At 34.2% G+C, this 24,309-nt stretch overlaps 1 protein-coding gene across 1 annotated transcript in view; it reads right to left on the bottom strand.

Moving 5' to 3' along the window:
- Positions 1-4,439: 4,439 nt before the first annotated feature.
- The window catches only part of LOC150077008 (MAP/microtubule affinity-regulating kinase 3-like), a 392,997-nt gene continuing 373,127 nt past the window's right edge, over positions 4,440-24,309 (bottom strand). Inside the window, 1 exon segment of the mRNA XM_090386570.1 lies at positions 4,440-5,037. Within this exon segment, the coding sequence (XP_090242696.1) occupies positions 4,713-5,037 (325 nt within the window). The 3' untranslated portion in view covers positions 4,440-4,712.

Below are 24,309 nucleotides of genomic sequence, written 5' to 3'. Positions count from 1 at the left end.
TTTAACCAAAAAGATAAATGGGCTAGTATATGCTATTATTTTCTAACAAGTAAACCGTAAATAAAGGCAATCTGAGATTCATAAAAATTAGGTCAATGTAATCAAAGAAACTCAATCTCTGCTCAAATTTATTGATATTAAAGATAGTAACTAAAACTGTTTATATATATATAATTTCATTATAGTCATAGTTAAAGCTTTTTAGTTTTAACTTAGTGCTTTGTACAGCATATTCTGGATGGAGGTTTGAAATATCACAAAGAATATGAATATACAGATGAACAGCCCACCTTGAAAATGTCAGATTATTCATGTATAATTATCTTAGAAATTGTTATAACAGAAAATGATTTATCATAAAAGCATTCATAACATTTATATAAAAGAACAACTACAGAAGAGAAATTGAACAGGCAGACGAGAGAGAGATAGAGAGAGCAGTAAAATCAATAGTAAAATAATCCATTCATCTCAAAAAAACTACAGAGAATTAATTATTTGCTCAATTTTATCCAATTATATATTTATCGTCACAGTAGAAGGCAAATCCATCACTAACTTGATAGTATATGCAGTTATATAACAGGAGAAAAAAACTGATGATTTCAGGCATCATTCTACATGGAGATTTTTAAATAAAAACATTTTAAAATTAAAAACTTTTATTTTTTAACTTGCATCCTAATTTCACACATTCAGTCACCTCATTGGAAAAGCTGGTCATCTGGGAAATGTTTCATACAGGGGAAAGAGAGAGAGAGAGAGAGAAGCATTTACTTACAGACATCAATCAGACTTGAATTTTTAATTGTCATCATCTCTTTATGATCCAATATGAGACAGAGAGAAAATCAAATCATGAAATGAATGATAAATTTGTGTGCGTAAGAACTGAAAATGTGTACAAAATGATATTACACACATGCATATGTGATTAGATGAAGGTTTTTTTTTTTTTTTCCTTTATTATTTTTTAAAATATTATATCAGTGTTAAACTAGATCAGTTCTTATATCCATTGTAATTGGCCATTGTAAGAGCTAACACTTACAATTTTAAACTGTAATCTGATATAACTTTTATATGATAAAATTTGCTAAGTATGACAATTATGGAATCAGTAGTATGTTCTACAACTGCAGATGAACTGACTATATTTTAAGTGGTTTTCCAATTTCTTACAGTATAAATAAGCCAATTTCCAAATGAAAATATATATTTTTTTATTCTCTTTTGGAGAACTTCTGAGACAATTTTCATTTATGGATATAATCAATTTTTAAGAAATTTATTATTAGAATGTCACTAAAAGCAAAATCATAAACATCAGATCACTCATGCTTTAAAATATCATGGACCATCTTTTATTTTATATTTATAGTGTTTCTAACACCAATTTCTGAAAATAATGCGTGGCTTTATTCACATTACTTGCTGGCAGGCAAATGTGAATTTAACTGTTTCATCAGTAAGTTCATTTACTTTAACAGATAACTGTTAGAATTACAGAATTGCATTTATAATCATTATAATGGTTACACAATAGTACACTTAGTCACTTGTATATTTTTAATAACCACTCTTAATCAATGCAATGATTAATTATGGCTTTAAGATTTCACAAACCTTAACATTTTCTATTCACCTTTGTGTCTAAATTAATATCTAGTTTATTGCAGTTGCATTTTCAGAAAAAAAAAAAGTTATGATTTAAGTGTTTATATCACAGCAATGTTTTAAAATTTTTATGACGATTCTTCAATTTATCTTTTATATTTTTAAAGGAATTAATTTTTTTAGCTTTTCTTAAGTAAATAAGGTTTCTTAGAAATATCAATTTTGGAATTGTAGTGCATTTTGTGATGAGCTTTGTTATTTTATGCAATTTTATTTTTTAGAAGCAGAATACTAATAATTTTTTTACAAATTTTCAAAATCTGTAAAAAAGATACTGTTATTTCTTATTACAGATGTAAAAGAGGAAATTGACTTAGGCTATATCTCCCCCACCCCCTCTCTCTCTTTCTTATATGATGATTTATAGTTCATTTGGCACAGGACACTGCCCAAATCCCCAAAACTTCAAATTTACTTTTTATTACATCAATTCAACAACAGACAGGTTACCTGTCAATGAAAGAATAACAATATTTCTACTTTTTTTTTTAATTTCAAATTAAAATCTTTTCTAGTGAACTGAATTAGATTTTAAGAGATTTAAAGAAGCAAAATAAAATCAAGAGATGAGTGTTGCAATTTTACACCGAGTATGCCAGTAGCCAATATGTAATGCTTCAATAATATAATTTGTAGTTTTTAAATAACCATGTAAACAAATATATTATAATAATCTGATTTTAGATCTTGTTTCAAAATGCACAATGACATATCTTTAGGTATTTTTATATAAACAGTCAGCTCATGATTTGATTCTCTCTCTTTTTGTTCTTGCAGTGCTGCTGGCTACATACGTAATGCATTCAAGCTCTGGGCTGGAAGACATCCAGGGATACTTGGCCCTAATGGGATTTGGGAATTGCCAGACTGCCTCCTCCTGATTAGCTGGCTAAGAAAGAAGATATGTTTACACCTGCCCCTACGTATGTCTTCACATATGAAAGGGGAGTACTCTACCTTCCCTCTCTTTTTCTCTCATGTCTTGGTTTCTGTCATCTATTGGATCATAAAGAGGGGCAAAACTTATAAAAGCATTCTATACTTTTGAAAAATATTTATACTAAAAACATATAAATATAAGTACATAAATATTACACTTAAAACTGCTTTGTGAATAACTTCAATTTATCTTGTGAATATATAAAGACAAATTGCCTTCTGCGAGTTCTTTTACCAAATGATTAAAATTTTATCAGGGTATACAAAAACCTAGTTTTTTTTTTTTTTTTTTTTGAAAGAAAATTAGAATGAGCAAGAAAAAAAAAGAAGACAAGAAAGAAAGAAAGAATTATTTTCTAGACATCAACTAAAAATATCAAGAGATTATATCTAAAATTATAAATTGTAAGTAAAAGAATGAAGTGGACCTCTTTTAAACTAAAAGACTACTGCTAAAATTTAAATCTATCACCATTATAAGTAATGAATTGATATTATAAAACTGTGGTTCATGTGTTACAATTCAATATAATGCTTTCATAAATATCCTCCCAATTCTAAAAATGAGTTATAAATAGAAGCACAAACTAAGTAATTTGCTGAACCAATTTTAAAGGATGTAATGAGTCTAAAACTTAAATACTGAATGAGCTGAAAACAGAGGACAGATTAAAACAGTTCATAATTTGTGGGCAATCAACAGAAAAATTTCAAAAAATGAACATGAAGCAAACTGATTATGAATTTGAAAGTTAGCTGAAAGCATTTTTAAGTATTTATGCTGTAATAGTTTAAAATAGTTATATTAAATAATAATAATAATAAACAAAAAAAAACTAATTTTACTGATTCCTCCCTTTTCTGTTTGTACATGTGTGGGATCGAGCAAGAGAGAATTGTAGATCAGTTGATTTGGTATCAAAAAAGTGAAGTGTGGTTAGTGCAGTTCAGAAAGAAATCACAAATGATTATCCACAAAATTAAACTGCACAAAACAATTTGGTGGCAAATGTAGTTAATTAAAGAAACTGCTACAAATAAAATTCTACACAGCATTTCTTTTAAAAAGTTACGTTCAACAAATTATTTAGGATCATATTTGTAGCACCCTATAAGTTCATAATTTTGTAGACACATCTACAGCTAAGGTACATGCAATACTGAAAAAAAAAAAAAAAAAACAGGAAATATGTACACCACATACTACAACATAAGATTTATGCAATACTACAAAAAATTAAAAATCCATTTCATCAAGTTCTTCAAATTGATATTCACATTTTTCCAATTCTGAACTCCAAGGAAGATTACAAACTAAAAAAATAAGGCTTTTTAAGTTTTATATTATTTACTTCACACATGTAGTTATATACGACAAAGTGAATCAATCCTGCATTGACATATTTGTAGATATGCTTAGTATTATTCAAACAAATTCCTGTTTTGGATACAGAGAAAAATGCAAATAGAAGTTGATTTTTAACCTTTTAAAAGTAAGGTAATTTTTTTTTGTTTGCTTGTAGAAAATTGATATAAAATTTACAGCAAAATTAATTTTTCTAAAAACATTCCCTTAACTGCAGGAAAAAAAGAAATAGTCCCTTCTTTAAAAGTACTTTATAAAAAGGTACTTTTATGAAATATTCAAAGCAGCCTGAATAAGCATCCTGCTTATTACTTACTGTTTACAGTAGAATACAGTTACTAATTAAATTTATAATCTATGAGCTAGTCACAGAAGATTAAACTTCAGCATCATATTTCTATGGAAGGAAAATTCCATCTGTACACCAACCATTTTTTACTAAAAAGAGAATGGAAGCCAAGTGTCAGTTTTCTTGGAAGGTTTTTCGAAAGACAAACTAACAGCTTAAATATGGATGTTACTATACGATTCTTGGTGCTGAGTCTTCCTGCAGCTACAGAAGAGTATACACAAAGTAATTCACAATTCAGCTATCATATATTTTGCTTATGGAGTGATGACAGGACAACCAAGTGTAAGCATAAGTTGTCTTATGCACAAGTTAAAATTCTCACTTCCTTCCACCACACTGCCAAATAGAGTTCAGGTTTATGTTTATTCATTAAATGAATTAGAGTTTCAGGTCATTGGCAATTTTTGACGCAATGTTTTTGAATCCAATAGATGTTCCTGAGATACGTTTGAAACGCACACCATTTAATGACAAGCGGGGAAGCTTACAAACTTCAATTTCCCACTGGACCAAGGAGTCTGTATTGGGATCTCCATGGACACACAACAGGAGAAACTTTTCTCGCTGCTCATAGTCACAGTTGTTCCTATCTAGTACCTTCCTTATTTCTTGCATAATCTCATTTGGATCACGGGATGAAGTTGTTTTCATACTCCAGGTAAATCTTAATGACCGTGGCTTGACTTGATCATCATTCATGGTCCTATAGGATGAGAACACTTAATAATGAAATTCTTTTGTCTAGGCAACATAGTAATTGAATTATCTTTGTACTGGATTAGCTACTTATAAATAAATATTTCAAAATATTTTTACTTTCTAAACAGAAACAGGTAATGCTGAGTGATTAATTAAGAAATAAATCACCTCCCACCAGCTTTCCCACAGTTTAAAAAATAAAATACTTCTATTAAACCAAATAGCGGATATTTTTTTTAATATCTAGAAAACAACATTGCTAAATACAGGTAATCAATATACTATACACATGGTATCAGATTCACATTATTAGGGGAAAAAAATAAATAACAATAGTAATAAATAAAATATAAATGAATAAATAAAAGGAATAAGATAACAGAATGCAATGCAAATGTAAACTCTTTCTAAAATATGTTATGGTATTTCAACTGTGTGCAGTTATTTAAGAAACTGCCATCAGTATCTAGAATATTCCTTGTCACTTGCATTCTTATTACCATATGCAATATGATAATAAGTATCTAAAATCTAGAGAAAGAATTAAGTCAGCATACTTTGTAAAATTTCTACTACCCAGAGTAGACAATGGTTTTAATTTGATAACACTTTCGAATAGTAGTAGTAGTAGTAGTGGCATGTGATGCAAGAAAGCAGGTGTATGAGCTTATGCAGTATCAGCCAAAAAAAAAAAAAAAATCACACCTTTGCCTCCAAATGCCTGTCTAGTTCCTCCTTAAATTTATTCAACCTATCAACTTCCACAACGACAGATGGAAGTTTGTTCCAGCAATTAACCACCCGCTGGCTAAAGGCAAATTTTCGCACATCAATTCTACATCTGTCTTTTCTTAATTTGAATTTATGCCCCCTTAGGTTCGTAATCTGAACAAGTGGAAGGATCCCATCAGAATTCAGCGTGCTCAACCCATTCAAGGCTTTATATACCTCAATCAGATCACCGCTCAGGTGCCTAGTCTCCAGCCACTGCAATTTGCAGAACTTAAGCCTCTCTTTGTAAGAGGATCCCTTCATTTCCCTCACCAATCTTGTTGCCCTTCTCTGTACACGTTCAAGTAAATCTACATCCTTCCTAAAATGAGGCCTCCAGACCTGTACGCAGTACTCAAGGCATGGCCTGACCATTGCCTTATACAGAGGGATAATCACTTCCTTTTGCCTGCTAGCAAAATTCCTATATATCATTGACAAAACCCCATGACCTGCCCTGGCAGCCTGTCTGCATTGCTCAGAAAACTTCATATCTGACTGCACAATTACTCCCAGGTCTTTTTCATTTTCTACCACCTTAAGTGTAGTACCACACAGTTGGTACTTTCTCTGGGGTTACTTCTACCCATATGCAGTACTTTGCATTTGTCAAGGTTAAACTTCAGTTGCCACTTCTTAGCCCATCTGCCCAAATTATCTACATCCTGTTGCAGTAGCACACCGCCATTACTGTCATTAACAACCCTGCCAACCTTTGTATCATCTGCAAACTTCGACATTAAGCCTGATATACCTTCATCAATATCATTGATAAATATACAAAACAACAGTGGACCTAACACTGAATCCTGTGGGACTCCACTAATAACATTAGTCCACGAAGAGCAGCACCCATTGATTACCACCCTCTGTCTTCTCCCACTTAACCATCCTTTTATCCATTTTAGCAACTTACCCTTAATACCATTCTGCTCCAATTTGTACAATAGTCTTCCATGCACAACAGTGTCAAAAGCTTTCCTGAAATCCAAATATATGATATCAAAATTATTTTTTGCATCCAGTTCCTTTGTAACCACATCATAATATCCTATCAAATTTGTCAGACAAGACTTTCCCTTAACAAACCCATGCATAAATACAACGTTCTTTTTTCAAAACATTACTCAAAACTGTTTGACGGAAAAAACACTTTTATTAAAATCTATGTCAAAAGACAGAGGTGGGGGGGGGAAATCTAAGATGCAAAGGTAGTAAAGAAATATAATGCTATAGAAATTTGTGATTTAGTCATTATTTACTTGAATAAGTAAACATAATAATAAATACAATATAATGTTTTTATTCATCCTCAATTTGTGTTAGGTCAACTAATAAAACAAAGTTTAGATCATGGTTAAAACAACTGCTCAAACAAAATTTAAACTACTGCACCAATTTTTATTTCTTGAATATAATATAAAAATTCTTGCCTTAGTATTCTATGAAAAATATAGCACTGCTATTTATGAACAAAAATGAATGAATAAAAAATATGAAGGAAATAAAAATAAATATACAAAGAAAAACATAACAGAGATTTAAAACAGGAAAATAAATGAATAACTTGGATGCACACATCAAAATAATGAAGTAAAGAAACAGTGGGAGGAAGCGGAAATCTTACACAACACAGTGTTCTCTTTCCTTCCAGGTGGAACAAATGGGTCTAAATGAAAAGACATTGATTAGTAACAATACTTAAAAATTAACAGAACTTCAAAAACAAAATTTTGATTAAAAGCTGACCATATGGTACAAAACTATTACTGTGTAATTTTCATAGGACTAAAAATTCAAAATCTATTGAAATGTAACAATTCTCATTTTGTTCTGAAGGCTAATTTTCTCCAAAAATGAACTATGGAAGTGTGTGTGTGTGTGTGTGTGTGTGTGTGTGTGTGTGTGTGTGTGTGTTTCAGAAACTCAATGGAAACATTAACATAGAAAAACTGTGTTAATTTTTGAATAAATTTAATATTTCCATCATTAAATTTCTTTATTAAAGTCAGAGTTCCCATTTAAATATTTGAAAAGATCACAATCCAATGAGGTTCTTATTTATACACTTGTGGATAATTTATAAGAAACCTATCACTTGAATCTATCGAGTATATCATTAAGTGGCATACATTTGAAGTTGAAAACTAGCAAGTGATTAACTGGAATGACAGTAGGCATCTGAAGGATGGGTAAAATTATCACCAGAACAGCAGCCATACTAGCGAATCAAAGACAACAGCATCTATGGCAGCGGTCAGCAACCTGCGGTTTGCGACCGCATGAGGGTCTTTGAACATGTAACTGGGGCTCTTTAACTTTTAGCCCACATGAAGCACAATTTAAAATGGAGTTAGAGAACTTAAAACTGAAATTGAGGATTTGCAATTGGACAAATGGACGGTGATATACGAGTTGAAAAGCAAGACCAAACTGCTTACCGGACAAGTATATAAATTTGAAAATATTTGTATTTGGACTTCTCTCAGTTTTTTGTTGGATGTATTTCTGTGGGTAAATATTTTCGAACAGGTACTATATTAAAAATAAATCAAGAAACCGTATGAACAATGCAAGTCTCAGCATTTTTAAAGATGAAAATTATGGTATACTCACCTGATGTTGAGAGACTTGGTCAAGAAGTTCAGCAGCAAAAGTCACATTCATTTGTACCTAACTGGATGTTTGTTACATTTTTTCAGTATTAATAAATAATATTTCAAAATATATATATTTTTAATAAAACACCTTCCTGCTCTACCCCCCCCCCCCAGGTTGAGCTAAGGCTCTTCGGATTCTCTTTTTTTAAAAATAAGATCAAAAATGGCTCTTCACTCAAAAAAAGGTTGCCAACCCCTGATCTATGGTATACCAAAAATGACTCAGTTTGAGAAAATGTGCAGTTACTGTTTAAGGGCAATGGGCCCCAAGAGTCAAAATAATGTCAATACAACCATGATAGCAGCAGCTATTCTGATGCTTCTCACATCAGACATTCCAGTTCAGGATATAGTAGCAGAAGATCCTGCTGTCTACCACTACTCTCTGTATGGGAGGAGAAAAGCTGAGAATCACAGAAACCGAATACTGAAGAAGCGAAAAAGGGTCATCTGGCCTGATATCCATAGTTTTCAACCGCTTCACAATTAAGGTTTGACCAAAGCATGGAGAAAACACGATGCCTTGGATCCACCATTTTTTTGTAGAAACACTGCTTGGTAAGAAGTGTTATTGTTTGAGACATGTTTTTTTAGAAGAATCACAGAAAACCTTGGTATCTCTAATGACTGGTATGCAGTGCCTACTTAAAGATGCTATGAACCAGATAAATGCATACAGGTGCGAAAGCCACATTTGAAAAGGATGTGTATCTGTTGGAGCAAGTGCAGAGAAGAGCAACAGGTTGCTCTTACTGGGAAAGGCTTCAATTCTGCAAACTGTAGTGTCTGGAGGCTAGATATCTGCAAGGAGTTCTGTGTTTAAGGTTCTGAATGGATAGAGTAGGCTCAGTGATGATGGAATCCTTCCTCATGCTCAGACTATGCACATGGGGAGGGGGCATAAATTCAAATAAATCGAGGAGGGATGGTTGCAAGGTAGATGTGTAGAAATCAGTCTTCAGTCAGTGGGTAGTTTTATGAACAAGTGATATGGAAAGTGCTGTTTTTTTTTCTTTTTTTTACCTCACTCATTATTATTTTTTGGCTAAAAAGCTAGTTTTCTTGCAAATTTGTCACTACTAATACTAAATCTTGTTGTTGGCTCTGACAGTATGGTGGCTAATTTTATGGGATAATGTGTTGCAACAACTAAATATCCCAGAATGACTAGCGTAGGGTGTCCATTTTGGAAGAACACAAAACCAGGACACTTATTTTATGGCGTTGTTTGGGGGAGTAATCTTTCCCCCCTACCCCAATAAAAAAATGTGGAAATTGTTAATAAAAGACTCTTTGCTCCCCATTTTTATTTTCAAAATGTAGAATTAACAAAAACAGAATACAGTTCTTAAATTTGAACAACAAAATTTATGCAATAAATATGAAAACTATTTTTTATTAATATATTTAACAGAACTCTTCATGGCATTTAACAGAGATTTGTTATTTTTAATTTTATTCTTAAAATCTGTGCAGTTTAAGTCCCTCAAATTAAAAACACAAGTAATAATTGCATTTTCTATAACCTATTACGCTCACCAAGTCCATTGTATTTCCATTAAAGAAAATATTCACTCACAGCTGGCATTGTGACCTGGAATTGCAAATAAATATGAACATAATCTAATAAACTCGCTCTTTTGTTCAAGGTATTCTATTTTTTTAAGTAATGTTGTCCATTTTTCAACACAACTCAATGTGTTCCATTCTTTATTATTTTCGATTTCGTTTATCGCAATTTTTTTTAAAACTCCAAACTGATCATATAATAACTTTTCATCAAACTTAATTTCAATTTTTTCAAATGATTCCAGAGAATTTGCTATATCCTCCCATTTTGGAATGTTTTTCATTAGCATCCAGTTTAAGAACTGGAATTGTTCTAGGGGTTTCGACCAATTTTTTAAATAATTTTTAGACGTCAAATAAAAATTTATGATTTCGTTTTTAAACTTATGAACTTTTTGATTTTCTGTATCACATTGAATAATTTTTCTAGCCTCAAATGGCAGAAATTGATCAGATATTCTATTATCTAACATCACAATCGTTTCTTCAACAATAATTTTAACCTCTAAAATAGTTATGTTTGCTTTTTAAATTTTTAGTATCTGGTTATTGAAGAAACTGAGAAAGTTGTGGGCAGTCCACAAATATGCTTCTCCCAATGGATGATTAAAAAATTTCTCAATAAAAACAGGAGGCTTTTCCTCGGATAAAAAAAAAAGATTATAAACCTTCAAAAATTTTTAAAATGCGTTCAATGGCAGGAAATAATGACAACCAGCGAGTTTTAGAGTGAGAGAGTAATTTTTTATACTTTATATCAATGGTAGCACAAAATTCCTTTAAACATTCCGTTCAAACAGTATAAGTGTGAAAGTAAGAAACTACATTGCATTGGCCTCTTCTGACGATCCCTCCAAAATTAACATTTGTATTATCAGCTCCGAACGCAATACACTTTTCTTTAGGGATATTATTTTCCTTCAGAGAAGTAAGGATGTAGTTGGCGATAGTTTCTGATGTCTCATCAGATAAACAATTCATTTTAAGAAGCTTAACTCGCATACCATTTTTGTCGTTGAAATAACGCAATAACAATGGAAATACTTGCTCCGATTTATGGTTGCTTGCATCAATGGAAATTCCAAAGAATTCAGTACTACTGACATCTTTTAAAACTTTGTTAAGTGAATAAGGAGCCAGTATATTTTTTATTAATGCAATTGTTTTCATTCGTGCACTATAAAAATTTTGTGCGATTTTTGAGCCATCAAAAAAGTTGACCGAAAAGGCTTGAGGAGCAATCAGCACTTCTAAATGACTGATGTTTAATTAAATGATACGCCATCGTAAGTTCAGCGATGGCAACCTTGTCATGTTCATTTGAATTTTCTTTGACAAAGAAGTGTTCCAATTTAGATTTTGATGTAGTTGCTTGAAATTTCATTGTGTGTTTTTTCGAATTAACGTGTTCTTTGATATCACATCTCCCACCGTGACTTATGTTGATAAAACATGAGCACATTCTGCATTGGTGCCTCCGTAGCCAGGTGGGCAGGAGCAGCAGTGCACAGCACACGCTTTTTGATTAGACCGGGGTCCGAGCCCGTGACCACCAAATATAGAGGATGCGGAAAGGTCAGGGAATGACCACCACATATCCCCGGAGCAATATGGCCTTAATTGCTAATGCTCCTAAAAATCAAATAACAACAACATTCTGCATTCAGCCTCATTTTTGGGTCTTTCCTTTTTTATGAAACTCCATTCTAAGTCCTCTTTGAAAACATATTTACGTTTAGCATTTTTTTTTATTACGCAGTTTAAACTAATTTAAAAAACTTACACAAAAACTCACTTATCTTTATCTATAGACTGATAGAGTCATGTGCACTGAAAATAAAGGAAGAAAACACACGTCCGAACATTCAAATCACTGAACTTAAACTAAAAGTCGCGTGAAATGAAACTGAACACAACATCGCACGTGCATACACAAAAAATGAAGCCTGCCCATCAATGCTAGACACCACCTCCTCAATTATATGGATTAAGTTTTTTGACCATTATAACGTTTATAGTGAGGTGGCTGCAAACCGGCGGTGAACAGACTGTAACTGACGACACGACTGAAGACACTGCTCCGAACTCTGCTACTAATTTTTTATTGTGCGCACATATATTTGTGCAAAATTGTTAGTGATAAGAAACCGGGACATTTAAACGTCCCGAAAAAAAATTTCGGGACAGTTTCACATAAACCGGGACGAATCCCAGAAAACCGGGACGTATGGACACCCTAGACTAGTGTAACCTCTCCCTTCTCATGCTACAGTGAAACTTCCCTTTAACGGACAGCCATGGGGAACAAAAATGTGTCCGTTAGAGAGAAGTGTCCGCTAACAACAAGTCTGAGGGAGAAAAGAAAAAAAAAAGAAAGAAAGAAAGAAAAATCGTTAAACGTTTAATGTAAAATTAAATTAAAATATATACAGATTTTGAACAATATTTTTGTAAATAATATACAATTACATACACAAGAGATAAAGAAAAATTGTTAAACGTTTAAATTAAATCATATACAGATTTTGCACAATATTTTTGTAAATATTATACATACAAATGTGCTATGCATATTATGACTTTATCTTAAGAAAAATACATACAGTAATCACTTATTTCCTTCTGCACCTTCTTCCGGCTGATAATTTTGTTTTCAACATTTGTTTGGAGTGAAGAAACCATCGAAAGTCCTTCAGTATCTTCTTCAGCGGCAAAAAACATTTTTAAACGATTGATTTGTATGAGCGCTTCTTCTATTTTTATCCGTAGTTCGTCGTTAATATATTCTTCGACAGAATGACCTCCTTCCATTTCTTCATCCTCATGAGTAACTTCTTGAAAAATATCGATGATAATGTCGTTGATATCTAGAGCACCATCTTCTGTAGTGAGGTTCGAGTCTATATCTTTGTAGCCAGGGTCACTTGTAGCTGAAGTATCGTACATTATCAATAGATGTCGAAGTTCTTGTTCTTCTTGGTGCTCTACATTGCTGTTCACAACTTCAATTTTTGCGTTTGAGAAGCCAGACTTTACAAAACAGTTCACGACAGTTTGTTTTCTAATTGCGTTTACTGAAGAGGAAATCCATTGAATCGCATCTAGGATGCTGATTTTCTTTGCAAGGTCACTCGCACATGTTACATCGTTCATGTTTGCAATGAGATGTCTTAAAACACGTTTTCTGTTGTGAAGTTTAAAATTTTTTATTATCCCTTGATCCAAGGGCTGACACTCTGCAGATGTGTTTGGTGGCAGAAAAACGATTTGAATGTTGGACCAATTCAATGTGCGGGTGAGATGCAGCATTATCCATGAAAAGAATAATTTTTCTGTTCTGACGAATCATGTTTTGGTTAAAGTGACTTATCCATTCGCTCATGATATCTCGTGTCATCCACGCTTTTTTATTAGACTTCCAGTCAACATTCAAAAGATTCAACTTTATGCCCTTGAAACAACGAGGATTTTGTGGTTTTCCTATAACAAGAGGTTGTTCAAAGTCTCCCAGCATATTTGTACACAATAGTACAGTCAAGCGTTCCTTAGAAATTTTTCCACCCTGGCACTTTTCGTTTTTTAGACTCATTGTTTTTTCAGGAAGAGCTTTAAAAAACAACCCTGTTTCGTCACAGTTGTAAATATCCTTAGCTTCAAAATCACGACATAAATCTTCCAATTTGACGGTCCACTCTGTTACAACCCCAGTATCAACAGATCCACCTTCACCACTTACGGTTTTCCAAGAAATGTTATTCCGAGTTTTGAACTTGTCTAGCCATCCCACAGAAGCTTTGAACTCATTTACTCCCATAGATTTCGCAACCTCCAAAGCCTTTTCCCTAATAATAGGCCCATTAATGGGAATTTTTTTAGCACGTGCGCAACAAAACCACTCATGCGTAACATTGTCAATTTGAAGTCCAACAGTTTTCGGAAATGATTTTTGAACCTGATCATTTCCGTGTTGCCAAAATTGCTTGAGCAGTTCATTTTTTTCCCTTTAGGATGTCGCTTACCTGCGTCTTCCCGATTTTGAATTTTGCAGCGAGATTGCGAACACTATTTTTTTGCCGATCATATGCATTAATGAGTTCGACTTTATCTTTTAAAGTTAAATGTTTACGAGAAGACATTGTGCACTTCACACGACACTGAACAAAACTGAAAACTGAAATTGAAAAGACGAAAGGCCAACCCCCTTGCACGCACCGAATTCATCAGAAGTTTTACACATACCTTAAAATTCTTGAAAAAGAGTTTAGAACGACGTAAACCTTAATAATATTCAGAGAATTGGAAATAGAAAATAAACACACGATTGAGGCAATACGTGGAAGAAACGTTCCTCGAAAAGGGCCGTGAGCTCGCCCGCTGTCCATTATGGGGAGATCAAATTAAGTGCTAATCTAAAAGAAACAGTGCATATTGCCTGTCTGCATCCGTTACAGAGAATGTCCGCTAGACAGAAGCTGCAAACACGTTAAAACCAATAGAGGTGAGTTGGGGAATTTGAAAATGTCCATTGTAGAGAGAGAGATGTCTGTTAACGAGAGGTGTCCGTTAGGAGAAGTTTCACTGTATATATGCTGGGGCACAACTTTACAGACCATTTGTGAGATATGCACAGAAGTTATCAGGAAAATAGACCTGTTGCTGTCCACTGTGTGTAGATGAGCTAAATCAATCTGCTTGATTGTAAACTGGAGTCAGTTCCAAGTAGGGGAATCCCTTTGTTTGAAGACAGCACTTGCTGTATACAGCATCTTTCATCCAATCAAGTCAAAAATCATTGATTGTTACTTGGTGTTTTCTGATATTTTCCTGATTTAAATATGGATTTGCAAGGCCACCTGGATGATACACAGTAAGTTTAATGAGGTAATTTTTTTTAAGTTATTAATTAAAGTGGTCCCAGCCAACTTATGGCAACCCTGCCAGTGAGGTAAGTACCATTAGTAGTTATTTATTCATTTATTTATTTAGGTGTTACTGAGATCTGGGCTTTCCCTGCCTTTAAGGGGCAACAATGGTACTGCAATCTCTGGGTGCCATTGTTGCTTTATTATAAGGTTTACCTTCAGTATAGAAGTTGATCTAGTAAGAAATAAAGTTGAATGCAATAGGTGTCAGGAATACAAATTTCATTCTTATTTTGCTATATCTGAAGCATTATATATAACTATAATTCAGTAGGAAATATGATCCCCCATCTTGCAAGTAAATATCAACCAAATTAGCTACTTTTTTAATGAGGTATATGCTTAATTAATACAGCCAACCTTTGAATCTCTCTCTCAAGATGTCTACTAAGACAGAAACTCAGAAGGGCAAGGATACCGACAACAAAAATAGTGAAAAAGTGACCTCAGATTCTGAGACTGAATCTCAGAATCTGCAGCCATAAATATGCTTGGCTAGAACTATAACAGATAAGGATGTTCCCACTTCATCTGATGAAGAAAATAAACCAGGACCTGCTACTAAGACTAAGAGAAATTAATTTTTATGATCATGGACAAAAATCACCTAAAAGGGAAGAAAGTCCCACCACGGACATAACAACCACAATCCAGACAGCTGGCTCTGCCTGAGAAATAGACTGGTAAGATTACAGCCACAGTAAGGAAAGATATCGTTGGATACTGGACTATTCTAGAAAGAGTTGTAACTGACTTATATATAGAAAATCAAATCCTTAAAACTAAATTGCAAACCGAGGGAACTGAAACAGTCTTATAAGTATCAGAATCAGACTTATGCCCAGGTACTGAAAACTAATCAGGCTGGAAACAAAGCAAAGAAACAGGAGACTGCAATTAAACACAAGGAAGACCATATTTTGATTGGGCCCCCACAGAGGCTTCAAGGTTAGACTCCAGTGAAACAAACCTTAACAAAAAATCTGGGGGATCAATTTAAAAATGTAAAAATTCAAGGAATTAGAAGAACAAAGCAAACTGGAACTGGAGTTGTAATGCAAACAGCTGACAAAGAGGAAGCAGGAAAAAAAAATCAGACAGAACCCAATGGTGTCCGAGATACAGTTTGAAAATGACAGACCCAAAACCAAAGGAACTAACATTATTATATTTCATTTAGACTTAGACAAAACCAATGTAAGCCTTGGCTTACCAGTAATGAAACAAACAAAAAAAAAAAGAAATTTGCAGAAAAGGAGAGAACTTTGACTCAAAGTAAGTCATGATCATTTTTCCGGGAAAAAAGGATTAAGGGAAAACAGGGTGCGGCATAGATATATAAGGAGAAGGGCACGAAACTGGGGAGTCCTTTTTTTGCTTTTTTCGTTGTGTAGAGGTGTCAGGTGGTCGGTAGAGAAGTGAGGGTTGTGCACGTGGAAGTTTTTGGTAAAGAAATGGTATAAAACGTGAGGAAGGGATCCCCGCTTTTGGGAATTAAAGCCGAAGTTCGTTAAAGAAAAGGTTCGAGGAGAAGGTACAAGAGAATAGATATCCAGCTGATGAATATTTAACAAGTGGATCTGGAAGTAAATGGTCAAATTTTCTTTTATAATGTCTCCCGTGCAAAATTATTCAAACTAGAAGGAATTAGTACTAACTGGAACTCCCGAAAGGCATTCAGTGTTCTTAAGGAATCATACATGTTACATAAGATGATTGTTAAGGAATATTATATGTTCATAAGATTATTGTTAAGGATAATTGTATTAACTCTTTAGAGCGTGGAGTTTATATGGAGTTTGTGTATTTGGGGTGTAAAAGTAAATTATAATAACTGTGAAGATCCCTCCTGCAAGGTGGAGTTGTTCAAATATCCATGTTGTTCGGGAAGACTGTATTTTAAAATGTATATGTTACTGATGAGGACTGTGTCTTATTAAGAAAATGTATGATCAAGACCTAGTAATATTATTACCTGCATATTAAATTGTTCTTTGATAGTAACATGTGTCTGGAGTAAAATTTGTCTTCACTCTACTCTGTATCCTAAAAGTACATGGAGTTTTCCCAGCAGTCAGAGGCCCTAAGATATTAAAATGAAGTAGGACAGCAACTATTACACAGCAGTCCTTGCGTAAGTTGTAATAGGTAAAGTTGGCTTTAACCAGCCAGAACAAAGACGTCCTACACCAAGAAAGAAATGCTAACAGATGTATGATGGTAAAAACTTCCAGGAATTCATGACAGTGGATGACTAACAAATGAGTTCCAACACTGAAATATAACACCAGAACAAGAATTAAGCAAACTTGCAACTGGATTGTGGAATTATTCCCAAGAATATGGAAAATTATTTACAAACAACAGAGAATTTACATTGAATGGGGGTAGCCATAAGTACAGGCATACCTCTCACACCTGTTCCTAAAAAGAGCAGACCTGTGGTCACTGCGTCGTTAAGGACCACGGCTACAAAGAATGTACAAAAACGCAGGAAACAAAATGTGCCAACTGCAAAACTGCTGGGCTCTTCTACAACCACTCTGTTAGACACCCAAAATGTTCTATTTACATTAAAGTTGTTAACCAGCTAAAACAGAAAATAGATTATGAGTACACTTCATAATCAGAATAGTTACAAGGCAGTGAAATTCCTACAGCTTAATACCCAAAGAGCTCGTGCAGTTGTAGACCAACTGAAATTAATCACGGAAGAACAAGAAATAGACAGCCTGTATCCAAGAGCTCTACACCTTTGGGGGTGGGGTTCAAGGATATCCAAGATCCTATAGAATCGTTGAGGCCACCAGATATCTCATGGGCCACCACGAGATATCTGGTGGATATCTTGTGGTGGATTAGATCAGCAATTTATGTACTTCTGCAGCAGCCTGTGCCCAAATTACTTCCCTTATGGAAAGCTTTCATATAATTTCACTTTACTGCAGACCAGGAGAGGATATAGGTCCTTATGTACAATACCTACAAACAGCTTTAACTTCTCTGTTCAGTGGTAAAACTCAGGTATCCTTGGATGTCAACTGCAGGTCACCACTATGGTACAGTTATCATTTTGAAAGTTCCACATCAAACAGACCTAACAGACCAGGCACCCAAGATGGACAGGACCTGGAGGATTTTGTAGCCACATCACACATTAGACTTAAATCAACCGCACAATCTTGAAACATACTGCAGCACATTGCATGAGAGTGCAATTCATGTAACTATAGCCACAACAGCCATGGCAAACAAAATAACAAACTGGAAAGTGTAGGAGGCCTGGACTATGTCTGACCACCATGCAATTACATTCCAACTGGTACACCAGCTAGATCAAACTCCCTGTTCCAGTATATAACATAACCAGATATAACATTAATAAACACTAAATTCCACTTTCCGGGAATTTCTCTACATCATAATGATCAATTACACCCTGATGAACAGGTGACAAAATTTACTAAATTCGTAATAAAATGATGCCATATTTAAAAAGAAAAACCACCAAGAAAAATGCATTCTCCTGGTGGTGCCTTGAGCTAGGGATTCATCGGTGAAGGGTCCATCAGGCTAGAAAGCATTTTCAAAGGTCTAGATCAGGTTGGCCCCCAGTGGAGGTAGAAGCCTGGAAGGAGGTATACCACTCACTTAGAAACAGATACAATTAATGAGAGAAAAGGAAACATGAAGAGCATTTGTTGGTACCTCTGGTAATGCACACCCTTGGGTGTTATGCATCGCATAGTACCAAGCCGCCAAAAGGTGATGTTACGCACACCACTAATACTGTGACAGGACAAGCATATACTTGGGATGGAACAGTCAATAATATGCTTGACTCTCTGTTCCCAAAGGATGGCCAAGCTCTCAACTTCGAACAATCCAATATTTGTAATGAAAATGAGGCATCTGCATCTCCTGATATAGAACCCTCCCCCTTCACAATAGAACTAAACGACGCAATCAGCAGGACAAAAGAAAAGAAATGTCTTGACCATGATCTCCCAGCACCTGAAATGATAAAAACCTTAGCTAAAAGTCAACCTCACCACTTTCTCCAGCTATATAACAACTCTCTAAACAAAGAAGTATTTTGTAGCTCATGGAAATTAGCTAATCTCAGGTTAATTCTCAAGAATCTGGAAAAACTTTCCAACGAACTGAAGTCATACAGATCAATTGCCTTGTTGCCAGTACTGGGCAAGGTATTGGAAAGACACTCTTCTGCTTAGAAACACATTACCTAAATGCAAACCTCCAGTCGGATAAACAGTTTGGATTCAAACCTGGATGTTTGACTGTTTTGTTGTTTTTTTTTTTTTTTTTTTTTGGTTTTTAGGAACATTAGCAACTAAGGCCAGATTGCTCTGGGATATGCGGTGGTCATTCCCGCATCTTCTGTATTTGGTGGTGACGGGCTCGAACCCCGGTCTAATCAAGAAGCATATGATACGCACTACTGCTCCTTCCCACCTGGCTACGGAGGCACCCACTGAGGATGCAATAAATAAATTAATGACAACAGCACGAACTGTACAAGAAAATTGCATGCTGACTATTTTAATAAATTTTGCTGGTGCCTTTTTGATACCTTATGGTGGCCCAGCAATCTCAGGAGAGTACATGTTGGAGTACCACAGAATTTATACAACTGTATTAAGGATTATCTCAATAATAGGAAAATTGCAGTGACAACCAGATATCAATGCATACAAAGGAATGTTACCTGTGGATGCTCGCAGGATTCAGTGTGGGGCCCTGTTTTTGGAACCTGGTGCTGGACAAGTTCCTGGGAGCAGATACAGGTCAGGTGGACAAGGTCACCTTTGCTGATGACCTTGTTCTCCTTGTGAAGGGGAACACCAGAAGGGCCCTAGAAGCCAGTGCAAACCATGCCCTGAATCTTTACAGAACTGGGAAAAACCCACAAGCTCATTATCTCAAGCACAAAAACCAAATCCATCCTCTTAAAAGAAAAGTTAGACATAAGACGACTGCCTCAGATAAAGATTGCAGACAAAAGAGTTAAAATATGCTTTATATTGTATAAAGATTGCCTTGACAAAAGAGTTAAAATATCTGGGAGTCATTTTTGACTCTAAACTAACTTTCTTCCCTCATCTTGCAAATGTTGGTAGCAAACTAAGAAGCTATGCTGGCATGATAGCCAGAGTTAGCAGAACTGACTGGGGGTTAAAAAGGAAGACACTTGCACTCATCTACAAATCTTCCTCCCAGTAATACCTTACAGGGCTGGAGTCTGATATCCTAGTATGTTGTTAGCCAACAACAGAACTAAACTAGGATCTATCCAGCATGTCAATCTACTCACAATAACTAAGGCATGCAGCACAGTCACTATATTTGGAAGAAATAAGAAGAGGCTTGAATTTGGCTTAGAAGACAAATCGCTGCCAACATCTTTGCTATTAACCTTAACTTAACAGCTGATCCCAAACAGAAGTGAAACTGACCTGTCTATACCAGCAATGGCAGGACGGTGGGATCAATCAGACAAAAGGAAAATCACTAGGAGGTTCCTGCCACAGGTAACCCTTGTCTCCCTCAAACCACCACCCTGGTTTGCATCAGGCTTAGACACCACATTTTTGCTAACAGGGCATGGTTCCCCAAATGCAAAACTATGTCAATTGTGCCTCATACAGAACTCTAAATGTACCTGTGGTGCTGATGAGGATTGGGCCCATGTCTTATATGACATGTCCCAATTATCATCCCCACAGATGTATATTAACCAGCAAAATAAGACCTATAAACCAAGGAGATAAGCAATTGCTCATCTCTGATGAGATGCATTACATGGCCTTCTCTGAGTTTGCTCAAAAAAGATTTTGAGACTAGGAGAACAAACCTTGCTACAACTACTTAAAAAGTGAGGCACCACTGACTTGACAACTACTTACCCGATTATGACTTGAACTCAAATGTGTCTGGCCTGCTAGAACATGTTTCCCACCCAGCTACTAAATTCATTTTATTTTCAATGTATCATATTATATATATAATATAATATATATATATATATATAAACCATTATTAATAATATTTTAAACCGTTGCTTTCTTATAAAAAAAAAATATATATATGCTTTTATTTGTATGTAATTTATTATCCTATGTATGAATGTGTGTATTAATAAGTATATAAGTGTGTATTTGTGTAAGTATATGAGTGCATGTAAGTGTGTGCGTGTGTGTGTGTGTGTGTGTGTGTGTGTGTGTGTGTGTGTGTGTGAGAGAGAGAGAGAGAGAGAGAGAGTTTGGGTAGGTGCATACGTGTTTGTATGTGTGTCGACTTCAAATTAGTGACTGAGTAAATTTGGTGTTTTGCCTTAATGTATGTGTGCATAACACTGTAATATGCTGGGTGGGAAACGAGTCCACTTAATCCAGAAAAAAAAAAAAAAATAAATAAATAAAAAATATATATATATATATATATATATATATATATCAAAAGTGTGCGAGATAGTCTTATTCAGGGTACTGTTATGAATGAATTGAACATGCATAAATGAGGATTGAATGAGAACGCCCAATACATGTTGACTGTTGTACCATGAATATATATAAAAATTTAATGTTATCTCTGGGTTAAACAGTTCAAATGAGGGTGTAAACAGTGGTGAGCTGTGAATATTTTAACAATCGGCTTGCACTTTTGCCGACTTTTTGATGTGAAACATCCTTTGGGGGGTACCTACCAAGTAAATCTGATTGGCCACAGAAGTGATGTCATCTGTGGCATCTGCCAGAGGCACTCTCACGCTCATACCACTAGTCTGTGCAAAGCACTCACTAGTAGTATCATTAGAGTGCTTTACGCATTTTTCATGACCCGCATGATATCTTGAGTTCTAACTTTTAAGAATTTTTGAATAGTATGAAATCTCAATCATACTTCCTGCAGTTACTACTACAGTAAGTATGATTACAAGTATTTGTCATATGACTGCAACAATGCAAACATTTGTCAACGATTTCTTTTTTCGTCTCACATTTTTGTTACATTCCATTGTGAGGTGCACCGAACAGCTACACATGTTGTTTCAACTAAAAGATAGGGTACCTCAAATGATGCTGTTTTCAGAGACATTTAGATACACTGCAGTAGTAAGTACACATCTCTTACTTTAGTTATCATAAATCCATTGTATCTTGTCTTTCAGAAATTATGGAAATTTGTGAATGATCAATAAAATATTTACAATACAAAAGCACTTTTATTTCGTAATAAATATATACAAATCAAAATATCTAAAAGAAACGGGAAGGATGTTTCACATAAAACCATCTACCATGCATGCTGCTCGGCAGACGCGCAATCTTTTTATTCCTTTTTTTTTTTTTTTTTTTTTTTTTCAACTAAGGAAATATAATGGATAAATTTTTTTCATGATAAAATTTTAATATTGTGAATAAAAAATAAACATGAAAATATTTCCCAACTTCACAAAACATTCTAGAATATAAAAAATATTACATAAAAAACAAACTGTTTTGGAAAAGGTACACAAAAATCACAGATTACGTGAAAAAATTTATTACACAAATATTCCAGAAAAATTTATTTTAAAAATTGCCATATAGAATTTACTTTATTAATATTTGTTGTTGTTTTCTGCTTTGCTCAATAACTGAGCAATGATTACGGAGGAAAGATAGATTTGACGTAATGATCTGAATCAAATTGAAGCAACAGTTTTCCATATAGAAATTAGATGTATGGTCATCAAATATGCAACATGTTTAATTGTCAAAAATGTCATTTTTATTTTTACAATACAGGTGACCCCCGCTTAATGCTGATAATTCGTTCTGGAAAAACAGAGTGCTAAGTGAATCCGTGCTAAGTGAGCACTGCATTCCCATAAGGTAACATATGTATTTGTGAGTTGCGGTCGGTGCCATTGGATATTTCCTAATCAATAATAAATGGTAGTGAAAAGATGCACAAATGTCAGTCAAAATATTTAATATTCAAATATTTGTACATATAAAATATTCTGCATTACATACGTATATAATTATGTGGTAACTACTTATGTATCAAAATTAAACTTAAAATTCCAATTAAAATCATGAATTTAATTGATCTAAATTAATTTTAATTGATAAATTTAATCATGAAAAATGTGTTGATTCTGGGTTGTAGTTTGGCCCTTTTCCTGGTAAACTAAAAGGGGTTTTAATTTAAAATCCCCCGTAGTGTTACCACCCAACAATAAAGTCAACTGATCCTTTGCCGCTTTGAAACCTGGCATGTTTTTTTCTTCTTTCAATATGAAACTTCTTTTAGGCATTTGTTTCCAAAAAAGTCCTGCTTCATTTATGTTAAAATCTTTTTGAGAAGTATAACACATAATATCCCTCTTCAATAATTTTAACAAGTTCATTTTTGAAAGTTTTGGGCTCCTTGATCTGCACTTGTGGCTTCTCCCTGGATTTTAAATCTATTCAACCAGCCCTTACTAGTTTTAAATGGTTGCACTTTTTTTTTTTTTTTTTTTTTTTAGGTGAGCTTTCTTTAGATCATCATATAGGCTAATCTCTCTTTTTTTTAATAATATTTAACTTAACTGAATTCTGCATTGGATATTTTCTTCAATAAAATTAGTTAAAGTCTCTCCATTTCAATCCTAATAGCCGGCCTAGCCCTAGTTGCTTGCAGTGGAACAACTGTCTTTCCTGCTGATAAAATTAATTCTTTATTTTTATAATTGTTCTTACAGTTAAACCTGCCAGTCCTAAATTATAGCACACATTTGCTTGTCATTGACCAGAATCGATTTGTTTCAAAACATCTAATTTAATTTTTAAATTCAGTCTTTTTCTTACATTTGTAGTCTTTATACTGCATCCAGACGTTGTTGCTTTTTCATTCTTATCCGCCATCATTAACTCTTCGAATATGTAACTGCATTGTTGCATTAATTATGATACAATATTTGAGTAAACTGTCCATTATGCACGATGTCTAATACTGTACTGAGTGAAGACCAGACTTCGGATAAATGCATATAATGTAAATATTATACGCAATATACTTGATCATTTTTTAAAATGTTGATCTCGGAACTCTGTAACAAGTCACTGTACTGCAATTAAATTAGCGTGCAAGAAAAGTTAACTGAGCATGGGAAAATTTCTCAAGTCGGTGTGGGAAACGTTTAATGCTGTTTTGCTATTTATTTTCAAGCTGTCGACTCCATCACATGAAACAATTTCGTTAAATATGCCAAAAATGCAAACTATAAAAGAGCGTTATAGTCGGATACCGGTTAATAATATAAGAACACCGTTATAGCAAATCAGGGTAAAGTGAACTGCA

The sequence above is a fragment of the Mastigoproctus giganteus genome, chromosome 12 (genome assembly GCF_048544385.1).
Source record: "Mastigoproctus giganteus isolate SK-2022 chromosome 12, ASM4854438v1, whole genome shotgun sequence".
Classification (NCBI taxonomy): Eukaryota; Metazoa; Arthropoda; class Arachnida; order Uropygi; family Thelyphonidae; genus Mastigoproctus; species Mastigoproctus giganteus.
Note: the sequence above shows the minus strand (reverse complement) of the source record. Positions and strands in the feature narration are given on the sequence as shown.